Source organism: Chrysemys picta, chromosome 7 (genome assembly GCF_011386835.1).
Source record: "Chrysemys picta bellii isolate R12L10 chromosome 7, ASM1138683v2, whole genome shotgun sequence".
Classification (NCBI taxonomy): Eukaryota; Metazoa; Chordata; order Testudines; family Emydidae; genus Chrysemys; species Chrysemys picta.
This window is the reverse complement of record NC_088797.1, coordinates 12415427-12435599: the sequence shown is the minus strand read 5'-3', so window position 1 is coordinate 12435599 and position 20173 is coordinate 12415427. Positions and strand designations below refer to the sequence as shown.

The following is a 20173-nucleotide window of genomic DNA, read 5'->3' as shown; positions in this document are numbered from 1 at the left end:
AAAGGAGAACCACATTTTAAAGGAACTATAGAGAAATGGCTCCTTCTGACTCAAGCAAGGCTCTGGGCTGATGGGGAATTCTCTCCACACCAGGATATACAAGGACTGCAGAAAGCTGCTCTAGATCATTGAGGGATAACACAGAAGATTTCCCTTTCCCTAGCCCAGTCTGTTCATTTCCCACTTCCCCGTGTGCTGTGATGCAGAAGTTCATCATGGAACTGTGGTAGGAAGCAGCTTTGGGGCCTGACATTCCTTATAGGACAACCTGCACAACCTACTCCCCTGAGGTTAAAATGCATAAATTCACTGGTTTTCAGATATAATGGGAAACAAATGAGTATTTACTTTAATATAGCTATTAAAAAGTCAGGTCAAATATGCCAGGAACCAAACATGACTGAATACCTATCCACAACCCACCCAGATATCTGTATTTCTCTGGGACAGTGTATTTCACAAAGCCCACAATGTAGCCTGTGACCGCTGGATATACTAGAGTCATGGGAGCTACAGAAGCTCTAACCTAGATAAGAGAGGTGCATCTTTTTTCTTTGAAAATGGAGCACAATGAATATTATGGAATGTTACTTTATGGAGTCTCATTCCACAGTAGAACCACACTTTCAATCTGCCTCTTTAAATCTGGGCAACTTTAACTGATATGCCTTGACTTTTGAAGACACTCCATTTTTTGAGAGACCGTGTAACTTGTTTAACTGAGATAGTTACACATTTTATCACCCTCCTTGTATTTTGCGTGCCCTCCATTCCTAACCGCAAAAAATGAGAAAAAGTCATGGAAATGTGTGTGATTTCCTCAGCCAAACGACATAGATTTTGCATACTTTAAATGAGTCTGGACCAATTTAGCCTTCAGATAATTACATAAAACTCCTCTGGGATTTCAGTGTAAGCTGCAGAGCTGTATCTAAGGATGGACATTGGAACTGTCACGTGGCTCTCATTTAAATTACTTGAAAAAATTGTGGAATAGGGCACAAAAGTAACAGCAGAATAGGACCCTTAGAATTTACAGAGATTATGCTATTCTATTTGATGTGCAATCTGCTGCTCTGACTTTTAGTAGAATCCCTTCCTGCCATTGCCAACAAAATCTTTTGAAAGAAAAGAAAGAAAACATGGGGAAAATTAAATGTCAAAATTTCTATTTATCATGTTTCCTAGCCATATGTTACTGACAGCGTTACCAACAAAGATCCTTTTAAAACCTAGCGTGTTACACAGGGTGGTGCAAATTAATAACAACATCCGAAATGACCAAATGGAGGACTCCTGATCTCAGCAAAGAATACAAGAATAAATGGCTAATGAAGAAGCACTGTATTTTTCTGGGCTCAAATTAAAATAAAATAAAATTAATTATATATATATAAATTTTGTTGTCAAAAACAAAACTCTAACCCATTTTAATCTGATTTCTAAAGTTATCTTTTTTTCAATTTAGCCATTAATCTCATCTACCAGCAAAAAATTCACACTTCCCTTAATAGTATAATAAACAGGGGGAACAAAAAGGATGCTGGAAATAGAGGCCCTTTATTAACATAGCGCCAGATTCTGCATGGCCCTGAAACAGCTGCACAGTAGTTTTGGAGGACGTATGCAGTGTATGGGTGGGCTTGACTTAGGTCAGTGAAAAGGCATCAGTTCAGCCTTCTGATCAGTATAGTAATGCAACCACAGCCAGTTACCTGAGGGGAAGAATGTGGCAGAATAACCCAGCCTACGGTGAGTCTGCTCGCTTAAATGGTCTGTGATAGAAAACCTTACCTATCAGGTATTGGGTCTGGGAGGGCAGCATTATGATTCAAGCAGTTTTGATGATGGGAGTCCACATGAACTACAAAGGGAGAATAATAGAATATTTTGCACCTTGGTATCTGCCGGTACCTTAAGAACTTTCCTGAATGATTTAATGAGCAAGGGAATATGTTTATGTGTGGAATTAGTTAGAGATGGAATCCTGGACCCAGATTTGGATGCGGTACTCTGGTCTGGGTAGGTTGATTCATGGAAATAATTTCTCACAGACTGCAAGTATGACTGGAGATTTTCTGAAGTCCAAGGAGAGCACAAGTGTGTGTGTGTGTGTGTGTGTGTGTGTGTGTGTGTGTGTGTGTGTGTGTGTGTGTGTGTGTGAGAGAGAGAGGTAATTAAATGAGCTGCTGATTTCATCATTGGGTAGGCAATCTTTGACATTCTGTATGGGACGCAAAAGTGGGAAATTTGTCTTTAGATCCATGCATGGATTTGGAAGGATACTGAGAGGCATCACATGCACAACCAGCGTTTATGCACAAACATTTGTTAAGGATATTAAGGATTAAATCATGTGGAAGAAGACAAAAGGAGATGGGGTGTCTCTGTTTCTCAGATGGGGCCTTAACCGCTACTTAGTGACTGGATCCTGAAATCAGGCTTGCTACGTTAACTGGATTAAGAATCATTTTTTGCCAGGAACTGGACTTTGGCTTCAGCACCTGAAGAGACTATGCAGGGTGAAAGTCAGCTAAGTTATTAAGTTACATGGTTACAATATGTCATCAGTGTTAAAAATCATGAAGCCAGGCCATTTCTGCTTATCACATTCTCTTTGTCCTTTGCTGTGGTAGGTCAAAAACCACTATTATTGATTAATATCTAGGAACTTGTTCGTTGGTACAGTAGAACTTTCAGAGTTGCAGAGCACAGTGTATTTATTTCAGTTGAATGAGAGACTGGCTTGTTCTTCTAATTTTCTTGTAAATCATTGAACGTTAGGGTTTTAGGAGGACAGCAAGTAGCCTACAAATGTAATTCACTGTGTTAGTTTATGGGAAAATAATACTCTGTATGGAGCAAGTGCACTACTGTTAGCCTTATGTTAATCTTGATTTGTGGGATCCCAAGTTCTGCCCTCAAATGACAATACATGGCTTCTAATATTTCTCGGAATCCAAAATGTCCATTTAAGGGCAGAATATGGCCGTACGATATTATTGAAAATGTTTTTTTGTTGTTCTCCAACTTCCTGTTAGTGGTTACTAAATGCAAGTGCTAGGTTTGATAAAAATCAGCTGAGCGGATTGGTTGGTTGAAGCTGTTGCATAGTGACATGGAATAGCTAAACCTTTTTTGTGTTTTTGGAGTACCTGAGTTCCTACATTTAAAAGTTCATTGATTTGCGAAGGCAAAGCAAATTTAAAAGCAAACAATTTCCTCTAATTAGAGAGGAAAATGTCAAAGCTGGAATATTCTCCATGGATTTTCCATTATCATTAAAACGCCTCATTATTAAATTATACCCCCATTAACTTACTCCCTTCTGTTATTGTTAGTCCTTCTTCTGTGATTGGTTTCCCACAGCCTTTTATAGTACAGGCCTTCACATAGAATTTATACTTGGTGCTGGAGCTCAGATTTGAAAACCTCCAGCTGAAAGTTGAAGGGTTTGTAATATTGACGTCATTCAGTGCTCCAATCTCATCTGTCTCATTTACTGAAAGAGAAACAATAGAGTTCAGTCAGGCATGGCAGCTAAATGTTACCAAAATGCGAATGTGTCAAGAAAGCTGATGGAAAAGGTGCAGTTTACAGTAAGTAGGAAGGAGGGCACTTTAAATAAATGTATATCTTACTACCCTGATACATTTGTGAGTCTTCAAATGGGATTTACCATGTCTAAATCAATCAACTACACGATTGGGTATTATGATAGTTGAAAAGGCTCTATGATTCTAGAGGTTTAGTTACTAAAAAAAAAAAAGGCCTGACTTTTAGAGCTATGCAAAATGTTTGTCTAGAACCCTGAATGCACATTAATTGAGACTGTTCTTGGATTTTCATTTTACTCCCAAACATCTACCTAGGTCCTTAAACTTTGGTAGGCCTGCAGCCATGATGCAAGTTTATGGGGTGCTTGCAGGAAATATAGTAGCTGGCTGCTATATAAGGAATGGCCTCTTGAACACCGATAGTTGGCCCTCTCCAAAAATGGAGAGCATCCAACCCCTATAAAAGTACTACAAAAGTAAGAGTGCAGTTGCCTTAGTAAGGATCAGTGCTGAGCAAAAAGTTCACAGCAAACAATTTCTTGGGCGACGTGTGTTGTATGCCCACTCCATCCTCGGAGTACATTGAATTAATATCCAAACTTACCCGCAGTGTTTGGCTGTACTGGTAACTCAAACAATAATTCTATGTAAACTTTCCTCCCTGAGCTTGGCTGCTCCAGAACCGTATCTGTTCTAGCTCCTTCCAGCCCCAAAGAAACATTTCTATTTCCTTGATATCCTGCTGACACATCATTGGACCCACTTGCTCACATGACTCAGCAGTAATTACCCTGACTCTAAATGTAGGGGTTTTTTTACAAACAGGAGGAGAGCATTTGCTGAATTGAAATCATTACAAAATCTGAATAAATATTCACCAAAAAAAAAAGTTTGCATTATTTGCCCAGCTGTACCAACTATGTGTGTTTAAAGATTCTAAGCCTATGCACATGACTCATGCATCATCATCACAAATTATTTCTTCTTTGAAAAGTCAGGTGCATTTCTAAAAACAGCTATAAATTTTCTCTGCACTATTTAACTATTGGGTTAACTGTCTGTGAATTTGAAAACATTTATTACATGATTTGATTAGTCTGAGAGTCTTTGAATGTATCATGATTGCACTTTGAGCTTATCTAGACGGAAAAAGAATATGCTGAAATCCTTTTCCCCTGGAAAATGGAATTGGCCTGCCCCCAGCAGGCTAAACTAACATCTGTAATTTTGGAACATTTTTTCTGTGCTGAACAAATTGTTACTTAAAATTTAAAAGGATTAGTTTTACGTTACTGTCTATTTTAAATAACTTTATATTAAAATAATGTTTGATTTAAATAAGATCTATTTGCTAAAAGTCTACATCAAAGTAAAACACGTACTTACTTATCTGATATTGCAAAATGTAGCCAGTAAGGAAGCCATTTGGTTTTCTGGGAAGACCCCATGACAAAGTGACAGAATCCTTATCAAAGTTTAGTATTCTTAGAAAATGTGGCTGTTCGGGGACTGGAAAACATAGGAATTAGCTTAGTTTCACTGAATGTAGATCATATTTTAGCAGCTCAGTCTACATACACTCCTGTTAGTATGGCATATAACTTCATCCAATATGTACAATTCTCCATTCTCAGTCAACATATGTTAGATGCTTAGGATCTGATTCAGCAAGATGCTTGCTAAACACCTTTTGAGAGTCCTCAGCCTTGTTAACTCCCATTTACTGAATAGACTTGGACCCTTCTATTGGATAATTGTATTAAACCCTTTTTTTATTCCAGCATAATAATTTAGAGTCACACAGAGTTCTTAGTAGAATTAATTGGTCTGGTTTCAAGGAAGATGTTTGTTTAATTTCTTCCATCCCCATATTTTAAATTTTTCTTACCTCCTTCTGGAGTTTGGAATATGGTTGGAGAGCTTTCAGGTCCAGCTCCTTTTGCATTGAAAGCCAAAACGGTTAAGTGAAATTCACTAAATGGCTCTAGACCAGGAATCATGCCATAGTTTCTGTCTCCTGTAAATGTTAGGAAGTGTTTGTCTGGGCGATGTTGTTTTCCGTCCAGCAAACTCCTTGTTTTCCACCAAATGACCTGTATTGAGAAGGGCAATTCTGTAACAGATTAAGTTCTATGGGGATGAACACTGCATCGATTTCCCCCAACCTCACAGCAATTACTTTAAACTTAGACAGGATTCACCTAACACGGCATAAAAAGACATCGGATTATTTAAAGAATAAATTATGACAACCTTATATCCTTTTAAGTGTCCACGAACACGGTCTCTTGGAATGCCGGACCAGATCGCTTTAACTAGTGTACTATTCATCACTTCCACCATTACACTTGAAGGAGCAGCATCTGGAACTGTAAATACGTAGGTATTACATACTAAGGATACTCCCTAGGATTTATTTTCAAAGAGTAGCTCTACACCTGTGGTGACATATAGATAGAGTACAGAGTAGCATGCCCAGCTAGCATGGGTACAAATAGAAGCACAGATGGTGAGTACGGTAGAGAGCCCTACGTGCCTGAAATCTGGGGGGCGTGCCCTATACGGGTCTCTACATGCCAAAGCAGTGCCTCTGATGTCTACACTGCTATTTTTAGCAGTGCCGTGTCCCACGGCCTCCCTGTTGTCAGAGCCTTTCCCCACCACAGAGAAAGGCTCCAGCTGCAGGGAGTGCTGAAATCTTTCCCTGCCACAGTGAAAGTCTCTGGCAGAGGGAAAAGACTTTGGCAGCTCTCCGGCGTCTTTCCACACTGCCTCCCCCATGTTGGTGTCTTTTATTGTCACTTGTAGCTACACACTGCAGGCAGTGTGGATGTAGCTTTCCTTTCACTGTGCTGTGTAGTTACATATATCCTACACGCCACACCAAAGGTAGGCAAGCGTAGACAAGTTCATAGTGTCCCCCAGCTACCCAGACTGGTTAAAGTTATAGAGACTCATGCTTTGAAGTCTGGAGATTTCCCCAGTTCAGTTCCAAATGGGGGCCCATCACCTCTGTATCAGTGAGGATAAAAAAAAATTGTGATTAAGATTGTTTTTTTTAAATGAGGAGTTAGAGTTCTTTCTTTAAGCAATTTCTTTTACAATTAAATCAACTGGTTAAATAGCAGGGTTTTAATCACCACAGAACATCAAGAAATCTACTCCAGCATCTGAAATAACTAGACCCAGAGTCAATGCCACATCAGTGGATACAGGATCAGGTCCATAGAAAGCACATTGCAAGTTGCAACTGAACACACACAGAGAAATCTCCCTTTTTACTTACTTTCACTATCTACCAGGTGATATGATGTTCAGTGTTAATATTGTGACCGTGAAAAACCACATGTCCCAACCCCGTACTCACTACCAGGGAGTAAGGGATGATTATTGTTTACTGCCATAAACAGTCTCATTGAGACTTCCAGTAGTAAGTGTTTACAGGGTCAGGCTTTAAATTAACAAACTATCAGAAAAATGAAATATGACAAAAATCACTTGCCATGTAAAAGAGCTCCTTTCCGAACATTAATAACTCATCTACTTAGAACAGGTCATTCAGCGGAATCCGTAAACAAAACCTAATTGAGGGTTAGTTTCTTTGTATAATGTTCATAAGAGTTTCCTTTTTGAGCCTTTTTTTTTAATGTAAAAAGAAGAACAGGAGGACTTGTGGCACCTTAGAGACTAACAAATTTATTAGAGCATAAGCTTTCGTGGACTACAGCCCACTTCTTCGGATGCATAATTCTTCGGATGCATATGCATCCGAAGAAGTGGGCTGTAGTCCACGAAAGCTTATGCTCTAATAAATTTGTTAGTCTCTAAGGTGCCACAAGTCCTCCTGTTCTTCTTTTTGCGGATACAGACTAACACGGCTGCTACTCTGAAACCTTTTTTTAATGTTTTGATGATGATAATGATGGCTTTTATAGCACCTATTTGGGGCACAGACTAAATTCATGTCAAGAGAGAGTCAGAGTAGAGAGGCTGGAGGAACAGCCCTGGAGTAACATCTATAAAATAATTCAGTTCAGCAGTGGCTAGTGCACAGCATGATGGATTAAAGAAGGATTTTGGTTGTTTGTCCATTTAAATAAGTAATAAAGTAAACAGTTGTCTCAGTTGGCTAATCTCTTGCAGGCTTTTTTGTAGGCCATTCAAGCTGTCCATCCATTTTGCTGTTAAGAAAACAACTTGAAGGTTTCAGACATGGGATGAAAACTGCCTGACTTTACATAATAAGATTAAGCTGCAAAATCTGAAACATGTACATTTGTAGACACTTCTGACCCTTGCTTGCCAGCAGTCCTCAGCCCCTGCTGCTAATGACTAATGCATTGGGCATTTGTCATTTGTATCAGGGAATCTTGGCTCCCTGTGCTAGCTGGCTACACTGGTGTTTACTCCCTCATTGATTTAAATCCCTAAATCCTAAAAAGATTTTTTGCTGCTCTTGCTTAACTGGGTTGCCTGCTGAAGGAAATCTTGGCTTTTCATCATTGCAGCCGGGGAATATAAATCCTCCCAATGTCTTTTAAACATTGATTCTATAAACAACGGAGGGAGAAAAAAGATGATATAGTGTCAGGGGGGATTTGAAGGACTATTGTTCAATAGTCTAGATATTGTAGCAGGGACTTCCACAATCTTACAGTAGCCAGAAGCATGTTTGTATTAACTCCACCAGCTTTGACCCAGCACTAGTGCTGTCATTTTTGCATTAGTGATCACTGGAGGAACATGATTACTAAAGAGCACTGTGGTGTGAGGGATTGGCAGGTACAGGTAGATTGTTGGTATCACAGGCTGATGCTGATATCACAAAAAAAGTATCAAATATGCTTATCTGGGAAACTGGGGCAAACATCATAACAGTCCCTTAGGGGCTTCAAATCTATGAACAGATGTTTGTGGCACAAATGCTGATTGCTTGTATCAAGGCAGTCATTTAAGAAGAAAGACACAGTACAGACATTGGAAAGAACCTTGCTGTCAATGATGGCCCTCACTTTGAGAGCTGGCCTCCAATTATGACAGGAACAAAACCGGATCCTCAGTTATTTGAAAGATCAAAGTTGCACTTGCAAAATTAAAGACCGGTTTGGGACCCTTTTCAAAAATCAGGGACTCTGTGTCTCGGAATTGTAAAAGTAGTTTCTATAAAAAGCAATAATACTGAGTAGAATATTGGTGTGGCTGCAAACTGTACATATTAGGAGCAGGACAAATAGATCCAGTTTAAAAGGGATGATTGTGAAGGTCATTTCAAGAGAAAGTACTCTGTTTCTTGGAGGATGCAGAAAGGATAGGTGTGTTGGTGTCATGGACAAAAATGTACTCAAAATATGGAATGTAAAATATACTGAGGTGTCGACTGCACATGCAGAGCTGTGATACTACTTGGAAACTCTGCAACTCTAGTGTTGACACATTCCTCAATGTTTGAGGGGGGGATCCTTAAAGATAGTGCCACCTGCTTTCCTCAGTGTGGCTGGCCCATTCTGTAAACTGTGTCAAGGAGCCATAGTCATCCTCTTTCTTGCCGCCTTTGGATACCCTACACCTCAGGAGTGCACTGAAGGGGCATACGTCACTACTTTTTGCAATTTCCCGCATTCTTTTTGGCATGCAAAAGCTGAATGGTCTATTTTAATTCTAAAATGCCCACAAACTGAATATGTGCATCTACCTGTAGAGTATTTTACTCCCTGTAGTTTGAGGTGAATGGGTTAAAGTGCTTAACATTAAACATGTTTTGTTGGATTGGAGCCATGACTAGGTGCCAATTTAGGCAAGCAATTGTACACTCATTTTTGTATATGCAAGCATAACTGACCTTTTTGAAAATGAAGCCCTTGATAGCTAAAATTCATAGTAAGGAAACTGGTACATAATACTTCTGTTTCTTTTAGTATTCCAACATGCTGATCACTAGTGAGTAAAATTTAAGCATTTTTAATTGTGAGCAGGTCTAATAATACCTGTTATCCATTTATATTGCAATGTAAGGATCATCTACACCATATATTTTTACAAAAATGTTTCAGTTACTTACTGTCCTCTCCTGAATATCCAGTGGTAACATTTGGTTCAGGACCAGATCCAAAATTGTTTACAGCTTGGACTTTGATATCATAAGGCACAAAGGTAGGAGTATTCCTCAATGTCAAGGAATGTTTTTTCACAGTTTCCTCGTTCCAGTCTGTCTCTACTCCCTGCTGTCGCCAGCTGACTTTGTACTCCAGTCCTGGTCCATTTTGCTCCATGGGTTTCAATGGCTACAAAAGAAGTTAAAGGGATACTAATCTGCCTTTGTTGCTATAATCATAAAATGGCAGATTAAATGGAGAATAATTTTGAAGCCATACACAACAATATTTTGCGAGAAAAAATAATCTTCCCCATCATGTTATTTGTAAGATGGCTGTAGGAAAAGTGTTATAATTTTTAGAACAGCATGGGGGAATAACAGCTGGATTTAAAACAGGTTAATTACTAAAGTATATCTTTCTACTTATAGAATGCACTAACAGGTTTTGCTGCAAGTTTTCTTAGTTTTATGCTAATATAAATATATGTAATCTTCATTACAAGTAAAATACAACTTAACTCAAATTTTTGTGCGGCACAGCAAGTAGGGTCATTAAAATTTAGATTAGAACATAAGAACGTCCGTACAGATTCAGACCAAAGGTCCATCCAGCCCAGTATCCTGTCTACCAACAGTGGCCAATGCCAGGTGCTCCAGAGGGAGTGAACCTAACAGGTAATGATCAAGTGATCTCTCTCCTGCCGTCCATCACCACCCTCTGACAAACAGAGGCTAGGGACACCACTCCTTACCCATCCTGGCTAATAGCCATTAATGGACTTAGAGAACTGGATAAATCCATGGAGATTTAGTCCTAGCCTTCACAAGCTTCTCAGGGCAAGGCAAGGAGTTCCACAAGTTGACTGTGCGCTGTGTGAAGAACTTCCTTTTATTTGTTTTAAACCTGCTGCCCATTAATTTCATTTGGTGGCCCCTAGTTCTTATATTATGGGAACAAGTAAATAACTTTTCCTTTGTGGGTGAATACCCACTTCGTCAGACACAAGTGGGTATTCACCCATGAAAGCTTATGCTCCAATACATCTGTTAGTCTTAAAGGTGCCACAGGACTCTCTGTTGCTTTTTACAGATCCAGACTAACACGGCTACCCCTCTGATACCTAACTTTTCCTTATTCGCTTTCTCCACACCACTCCTGATTTTATATACCTCTATCATATCCCCCCTTAGTCTCCTCTTTTCCAAGTTGAAAAGTCCTAGCCTCTTTAATCTTAACCCCTAATCATTTTAGTTGCCCTTCTCTGAACCTTTTCTAATGCCAGTATATCTTTTTTGAGATGAGGAGACCACATCTGTACGCACTATTCAAGATGTGAGCATACCATGGATTTATATAAGGGCAATAAGTTATTCTCCATCTTATTCTCTATCCCCTTTTTAATGATTCCTAACATCCAGTTTGCTTTTTTGACTGCCACTGCACACTGCATGGACGTTTTCAGAGACCTATCCACGATGACTCCAAAATCTTTTTCCTGATTAGTTGTAGCAAAATTAGCCCCCATCGTATTGTATGTATAGTTGGGGTTATTTTTCCCAATGTGCATTACTTTACATTTATCCACATTAAATTTCATTTGCCATTTTGTTGCCCAATCACTTAGTTTTGTGAGATCTTTTTGAAGTTCTTCACAGTCTGCTTTGGTCTTAACTATCTTGAGCAGTTTAGTATCATCTGCAATCTTTGCCACCTCACTTTTTACCCCTTTCTCCAGATCATTTATAAATAAGTTGAGATTATCCTATATGATTTTAAATATGCACTAACCACTCCCCCCCCCCACACACACACACACACACACACACACACTCCACTCAACTAGATCTGGACACTTAACGGGTACTAGCTGTGCTTCAATTTTTTTTTTTTTTTTTTTTACTGCTTTGTTGAGGAACCTCTTTGTGATATAAGGAAAGAATGAATCCATAAAATGATGTCAGCTGGGGCTGGTTGGAAAATGGTATGGCTTTTCTGTAGACATTTTAGAAAGAAATGGTTGGTTTTGCATAAAAACTTTTCAATTTTTAAAGCATTTTTTTCAGTTGTTGATTTTTTTTATTTTAGAAATCAGAAAATTTAGGAAGAGATGAAAAGTTTCACAGAACATTTTCATTTACAAAAAACAAGCCATTTTTCATCAAAAAGCTGAGGTGTTCGCCCTTATTGATAGGCTAGTTCAGTCGCCAGGCCTTATACGGTCTAATCTAGCAGCCTTTGAAGTCAATGGAAAGTCTGCCATTTACTTCAGTTGTTGTGGGGGAGTGTAGGTTCACTGGCATTTCCAAAAAAACTTTTAAAAACAATGTTTGTGGTGGAACCACAGATTGAACAAAACAGGTTGAACAAAAAATATTTCATTAAATTCAAATATTTCAGTTTTGACCACTTTAAAATGTTTTTGAAAGGAACATTCATTTTTACCTAAAAAATCGAAATGTTTCCTTTAGAAAAACTCAATCAAAACATTTACATTTTTTTCAGAATTTTGTAGGTTATCTTTACGACCAAAACAATTTGGCAAAATTAACAGAAATTCATTAAATGTTTCAGTGTCGCCAAATTTGTATTTTTTGACACAAAGTTTTGTGCAAAAAATTTTGCTCAGATCTAGACTTGAACAATGTGTTTTTATAAGTCAAACTACTTTTAGAATTTAATTGTAATGTGTATAAGCCACAAAAATGTTAATAATTCAGTCAATTTTATTCCATATACAAGACGCATTAAAATAAATACGATAGCTCCAACCCAACAAACCACATGAACTATATATTTAAAGTATTTGCTGGATCACATTTTAAATTGACTTAATTTGAATTAATATTTAACTGCATTAATAATATAATTAATTGAATTGTCATTTATTAACAATTTTGCATAATATTTAGAGCACATGACTGTTTAAAATGATCATCATTATTTACATTTTGACTTCTTCATTGCATTGCCAAAGCAGTACACAGGAATTTAATTTTGTAAATCCCCTTGACTAAAACCTGAACGGTACTTTGAAAATTGATCATTTACTAACGCACGAAAAAGAAAATAAGAAAATAAAATTTACTGCTAGAAAATAAATTCCAGTTTAGGGTTAAATTTCAGCCCCACTCGACTATTATTTTGATCTTGCTTTAATCCTGTAAAGCCTTGGCTGAAAATCCTATTGCTAATGCTCATCTGATCTGTTAATCCAAACTAGGCAGATTAACATCATTTTGCAGAATCATTGTGTGCATACATCCAGTCCTTGTCTGCTGGAAATAAAGCATTCAGTATGTATCAGGCATAGAAGATCTGCTGCAAAGCCTACAAGAAGCACACTAAATAAAAATATTTGTATCCAAAAATAGTCTAAATGAACCCAGAATCCCTGTCTGTTCTTATTTATCTAAACCTATCCAATCCCACTCCATTCTCACCTTTAATTGTAGTGCTACAACTGAATTGTAGATTGTAAGATTTTTGGGCAGAGATTATGTCTAGCTAGCAGTACAAATAATTAACAACAGCATATGCTGTCTGTGCCTCTATGCAACTGCTTATAAACACAGAATTGTTCTCACTGACTATGGAATATTTTGTAGAATGAAGTTTCACAATAAAGTAATAGTCAATAGACTTAGAGGGTCACATTCACTTCTGGGCTACACCCAACTAGGCTGACCAGACAGCAAATGTGAAAAAGCAGGACAGGGGTGAGGGGTAATAGGAGCCTATATAAGAAAAAGACCCACAAATCGGGACTGTCCCTATAAAAATTGAGAGGTCTGGTCACTCGACACCCAACCTAAAATGAAAATTCAGGTTGTGGAAATTTGTATGGTTCATTTCTGCTAGAACCAGGGTGGAAAATAATCTTTACAAATCTAATGCAAAATGTGTTTTATTCCACTTACACAAAATACATTCCTTCTACAATTATTAAAACTTCTTTGGAATTAAAGAGAAAATATATCCCTCTGAACAGATGGCACATAAATTACAGACAGTCTGGAAATCTGACGGCTGTAATTCTGTCCTCAATACTTCTACAGATTCCTTTGACACTTGCACTAATGACCTTCTCCAGCTCTTGCTATATGTGCTATATATGGGATTTCTTCTCCCCACTACACACTTGTGTATTACAGGCCTTCTTACATTTTTCCATAGCATTTGTCACATAGATGTCAAAAATATATTTTTGAACGGTAGAGGAAGGAAAGAAATCCTTGACCCATTGAAGTGAATAGGAGCTTTGCCTTTGACTTCAGTGGTCCTCGGATTTCATCCATGGAGTTACTAATGACGACTAGAAGACAGGTAGCAGGAAGAAACCCATGAAACCCATATTGAAAATGTGGGTACTCTCTTAAAATGATCTGATAACTTCAGTAATGCTTCAAGATCTTCAGCTTGAAAGGAGAAATCATTTCACATATAATATCACTGATAGGAACTTTTAAATTACCTCCCATTTCATAACCATTTCATTTGGTTCAGAAGCTTCGACTCGGATGTTTTCTGGGTTCTTGTCTGGAGCTATAACAGTAGAATGAATAAAATTAGTTTACACCATCTGTCCTTTATTAATCCTGTCTTTCCCCCCCTCCCGCCCTATGCCCTACATCTTCACAAAACAACCAGGTAGATGTGAAAAGTGCCAGGCTAATTTCCTTCCTTGAAATGATTTGGCTTTGTTGCAACTAACCAACATGTAAATAAAGAACCCACGATTAAACATAATGACTTGACACATCAGAGGGTTAGTGAACAAATATGTAGTTCATATGGTTTGATCTTGAGCAGCCTTCTTGGTTAGTTTTAGTCGATATCTCTAAACTGACTTTTTGGATTTCAGAGTACCAGATGTAGGGGGATTATTCTGAAGAGACATTCCCCCTGTTGGGAATGGAAAAAAAGAAGGTGTATCATTAGTGTGTGACACGGAGCTGAAAAGCTGTGGAAGAAGCTGAGACGATATACGTAAAAAAAAACAAAAACAAAACCTAAAGCAAAAATAAAGCTGGGGCAATGCAAATTACTATGCAATGCGGAACAGCTGGTCTCTGCAAGTACTTTCAGGAACCAGTCATTTTGTGTTACAATGAGAAATGTGTTGTGAATGGAGATTTGTGACAAGTTCAGAGCTGCTGGGAGGCTCACCATAAATCTTGCTAAAGATCCTATCTAGCAACTGTTTTCATATAAAAGGGCTATATTGTAGCTTTAAGGAACAGAGCCCCTGGACCATCGTGCCTAACTTAGTATGATGTCCTTCAGAGTTTCAGAGGGTGCAGGAGATCACTGCTGCTGTGCCATCCTTGGCAAATGTGTGGAATATGCTCCCCTTCGCAGGGTACCAGCTCTTCTGGCCGGTGTGGGTCACAGCTCTGGCCTCTCTCTTTCAGAGACTATTGAATATAACTACATCTTCATAGAGACTCATTTGGCTTCAGTGGGACGAATCATAGAATAAGGTGTTCAGGTTTGCAAAAGTATAAAAATCTAAGTCCCAGATCACTTAAACTGGGCTGAAAGCAACCCTGTCTCATTTCAAACCCTCATGGAACAAATTGGATCGACCATTATGCTAGAAAATATATAGCCAGGAAATGAGATGACAGTATTTACCAGTGGGAGGTGTTTCATAGCGTGCTGATGATGTGCTAGCCTTGCTTCTTCCAACACCATTAATGGATAGAACACGGAACTGGTAATTTATATAAGGAGCCAATGATAAAACAACAGTTGTGTTGTTCCCTGGGATTCTTATGAGTTCCTGCCACTTCCCAGGCTCCAAACGATTCGCTTCAAATTCTACAATGGACTCTGGAATGGGAAAAATAAAAATGAGAGAGATAATACCAAAAGCATAACTCTGAATTAAAGCTCATATAAATTCAATGGCAAGCACAAAAGAAAGTAAATTTATAACAAAGGTGCTTCAAAAATAAAAACAATTAAGTATGTATATGAACCTTATATGTTTATTCTAGTGGTAATGACATAATAAATGACAAAATAATTGCAAGACTATGGTACTAGAATCCTTCATACCATAAATGGGACTGTTGTGACTGCCTCCTGCTTTCCAGGATAATCTAACACTTCTGTTCTGTTTTTCTGAGAGAAGTAGCTCTTCTGGTGGGTCAGGAACATCTAAGAAATAAAGAGAAAATAGAAAGAAGGTGAGTTGTATGTATTTAGGGTAAGATTTCAACATGCTGTGCATTGGCCTAACTGCTTCAACTGAAGGCTTTGGTAAAACTCCTATTGACTTCAATGGCGACTTGGTTAGGCCAGCAACAATCACTTTTAAAAATCCCACCCTTATTATATAAACACAAAGTGGATCCTCTGATTTTATGAATTGCTATATTCATTTTCAGGGAAATCTCATGTACTCTTATTATAATAACTAGTGCAATAGATTTATTTTTTCTTAATCAACACAGTCTATATAATAATGAATATATTTCAGTGCTGTTTTGAACAGAAAGCTGTATTTGCTTCACTTATTTATTGTGGTCCAAACCGCAATGATGGGGGAAGAAGAGTGAACTTCACCAGATATTAAACCTACACCCTTAAATGTTAGTGGGAGGAGAAAATTAATTATCCCTGATGGATTCCCAGTTTAACCCTATGCTATGTGAGTGGAGAAGAAAGTTCATCACCCAGCTTCTCAGTTCATGATCCGTCTAGAAGCTAGGACAAAAGCCAGTCGGTGTGCTTAGATGCCATCATGGTGAGTATGAAATAACAACCTGGCTAGATCTCTCATCTAGATGCCACAAAAGTGACTTAATCCCTCAGCAGGGTCATTCCAACCCCATCTACTGCTTCATCATATGCACTATCTGTGTCAGAGCTGATTTTCAGAGCTACATATCAAGGTCTGTCTATATAGGAGTTTAGAATCTGACTTGTAAAGCTTTAATACAACATCTACAGAGATGGATTAACCAGCAGGAGAGCAGGAAAACAGCATGGGAGGACAGACATTTTTGCAGAATGACCTTGTGTTTCTCAACAAGTTTATAAGAGGCAATAGAGACGATCTATGGTTTGGGATAACATATGTTTGTGAAAATGCATATCCTACAGTTAATGCTTTTAATACAGGCACATTCAGACTGACAGATGTTTATCTTCATCAGTTATTGAGACTTGTTTTGTCAATTTTACCATCCGTTTTACGAAATGTATATGGTCTGAGGAAAAAAAATTTCTCATAGCAAGAGTATTGTGGTGTAGTATGTTTGTTGAAATAACATCTAAATACAAACAAGAAAACCCACGAAAGAAATTAAAAAAATCATGTTAAAAATAAAACTATGTTCATTATGAACCTGTTCTTCAAACCTCAAAGTGGAAATGGTTCCATCTCTTGGAATCACTTTAATCTATGGCTGTGTGACATAGTAATTAAACAGATTAAGGAGCTGGGCTTTGAGGCCTTGAGCAAGTCTTCATCCTCCTTTTGCTTCAATCAAGTCACCTTTATAATTGGCTAAAACTAGGACTGACACTGCATTTTTGTAAACTAAATTAAAGGCGAAGGCACAGGATTTTTAAAAAAATGAGCTTGTGCCTTCTTACCATGCATATGATGTCTAAAGAATGCTAGAAACATTCTTCCCCTCACCCTACCTCCTCTCTCCTCCCCAATTGTATTACACCTTTGAAATATCAGAAATACCCAGTATGGTCTCCCTAAGTTTTGCTAGTGGCCCTCTTGGGGTCTCAGAGCATGTCTGTTGTGAGTTCTTAGATCTTATTTGGAGAGACAACGGTCCTCTATTTTAAAAAAGATGTTCTCCAATATGTTCATTAGTCACTGATGGGTGTTAACAAAACCAAACAGCTTTAAACAGTCCAACTAAAAATTCCTTCCTGTTCAAATTGTGGTGTCTTGTTTTTAGTGAAGTTAGTTCTCTAGTCACCATTGAATTTTCAAGGACAGAAAAAGCTTGAATTGTTAGTTTGAAAAACACAGATTTTTTTTTAAACCCCCATCTGGCTATTTTTTATACATCATAATAAAAACAAAAAAGGATCAAGACCATTTTTTCCCCCAAGCAGGTCAACTTTTAAAATGGAATATAGCCCTTTGTGGAATTTTCATAAGTAGTATAACAAATAGTCAACAAACATGTTGAATTACACGTAGTATAAAAATACAGTACTGTAAATAAAAGGCATGTCATGTTGTTAATTTACTTTTTATTGAAAACCAGCATTTATCATTAAAGCATGAAGTAAGTATAAAACCCTGCAGGTGAGTGATTTAAGTCCGGCTGCAGCCTCTGCCAAGAAAATTAATGAATTAAATTAAAACAAAAACAAAAGCTTGCCCTTAAAATAACATTCCCTTGGATAGGTACTTAGGCTCCAATTCTGCAATGGATTGCATGTCAGTGCACCAGGTCACCACACCCATGACTTCAATAGGGCTTCATATGGGCAGAGCAGCTGGCAGTCCATACCAGTGTCAGGAGAAAAGGAGGATGGTCCAGTGATTATGGTGCCAGGTGGGACTTGGGAGAGCTGGGTTTCAAGTCTCAGTTCTGCCACTAGCTTCCCGTGTGACGTTAGGTAAATCACTTAGTCTCCCTGTGCCTTCGGCCTGGTCTATACTAAAATGTTAGGTCAACCTAGCTATATCACTCAGGGATGTGAAAAACTCACATAACCGGCCTAGCTACCACCTCTCAGGGAGGTGGATTACCTACACTGATGTGGGAGAACCTCTCCCATTGGCATAAGTTGTGCTGCTGTAGCATTTCAAGTGTAGACAAGCCCTTAGTTCCCTTTCTGTAAAATGGGGGTGTAACTGCACCCGTTCTTGTGGTGCTCTGTCCCCTTCCCGTGATGGCTGTGCCACAAATAGAGACTGATGAGCCTGCAGCCGTCAGAGGCAAGGATTGAACCTGGGACCTCAGGATCTTAAAGCATAAGCCTCAAATGCTTGAACTAAAAGACTCTGTTAGCCAGAGCAAATAAGACAATAGCCCTTAGTAAATGACTAGTACATAGATAATAGTACTTCCCTACCTCACAGGGGATTTTGTGAGGATAACTACATTAAAGATTGTAAGGCACTCAGATACTATGGTAGGGGGGGATATATAGGTACCTTAGGTTCAGGACTTTAGATAACAAAATAAAGCTGCCTCACTATTTTTGCAGAATAAGTATTCCCAATCATAATTGAAGCGGTGCATAGGGTGTATTCAAATAACAAGGTAGACTTATGCATATATCTAAGTCAAAACGGATAAGTTCTCATGGGTGGCCCCTGTAATATCATATTCTGGAACCAGCACAGTCCAAGGGGCTAGGCTGCATGCCGGAGATCTCCGTGGAAGCTGGGATGGAGGAATCCTCCCGCTGGGTTGCAAAGTGACAGCATAACTTTTCCACCAATGCAACTAGAGCTTCCAGCCTTCAACAGCTCCTGCAGCTGGTGTGATTGCCTCTTGCACAAGAGAAAATGATGAATGGCGCTCAACAAGGACATTATTATATGTGTTGTTGTATCAGAATATTGTGCTCTGGGGCCCAGTTTTCACAGATGTTGAGAAAGCATAGTCCTAATCGAAATTAATAGATGCTGCAGGTGCTCTGAATCTCTGAAAATCAGGCCACTGATGTTCTATAAATTGTGTGTAGAAAAACTGGTCTGAATCACTACAGTGTTTAACTTTTTGGATGTAGTCTGCAAACCAGGGGGAAAAAATTACTTACCAAGGACAATTAATTGAGATTCAGCTGTGACACTGTCCAGGGATGTACTAGCCACACAGGTGTAAACGCCTTGATCCTCGAATGTCACACTTGATATGAACAATGTATCCATTTCAATAATTATCCTTCAGGACAAAAAAGAAATTACATAAGCATGAGAGAGAGAATTGGAAGAGAAGCATATTATTGATAGACATGTTTTTCCTGAAGGCCTGTTCGTGCACGCCTTTGATAACAGACACATTTGGAATAATACAATGGTGGCGTATGTCTGTTATTTAAAATTGTGCCTTAGCTCCAGATATATTATACATTGTACTTTAGAATATTATTTTTGTAGCAATTTAGAGCTCAGAATTAGATCCTCAGCTGGAGTAAATGGCATGGCTTCATTGACTTGAATGGAACTATGCTGATTTACCCCTCAATGAGGATCTGGCCCTCATTCTTTATGCATGTGCTCAGTCATATTACATGGTGCGGCGTGGGGGGCTGTATCTCTTCCATGACTAAAAAATAAAGGAATTTAATCCTCCAGAATTGTCCATTCCAGACACTTCATAGGATTAGAGGCCCAATCCTAATCCTATCAAATTCAATGGAAAAACTATACGGGGAGCAAAATTCAGCCCTGATTTCCTTCATTCCGATGCTTAGGACACAACCATTCAGAAACACACTGCTTTTAAGGTATACTATTTAAACTAATGTTTCTAACTCTGGCTAAGCATCTAGCACCCAAGCGTTGAACAACTGGGGTGAAATGCT

General features: G+C 38.4%; 1 protein-coding gene across 29 annotated transcripts in view; it reads right to left on the bottom strand.

Annotated features, from left to right (window-relative positions):
• The window catches only part of CHL1 (cell adhesion molecule L1 like), a 193152-nt gene that overhangs the window by 16549 nt on the left and 156430 nt on the right, over nt 1–20173 (bottom strand). For all 29 annotated transcript variants that reach the window (XR_508267.4, XR_010589021.1, XR_010589020.1 and 26 more), the window contains 9 exons: nt 19406–19530; nt 15713–15814; nt 15287–15484; nt 14124–14194; nt 9616–9838; nt 5811–5926; nt 5446–5650; nt 4944–5066; nt 3323–3502 (listed from right to left, as the gene is read on the bottom strand). Coding sequence is in view for 25 of the 29 variants with exons in the window: in XM_065550795.1 (XP_065406867.1) it covers nt 3323–3502; nt 4944–5066; nt 5446–5650; nt 5811–5926; nt 9616–9838; nt 14124–14194; nt 15287–15484; nt 15713–15814; nt 19406–19530 (1343 nt within the window). In the remaining 4 variants the exon portion in view is untranslated. The remainder of the gene's footprint in view (nt 1–3322; nt 3503–4943; nt 5067–5445; nt 5651–5810; nt 5927–9615; nt 9839–14123; nt 14195–15286; nt 15485–15712; nt 15815–19405; nt 19531–20173) is intronic.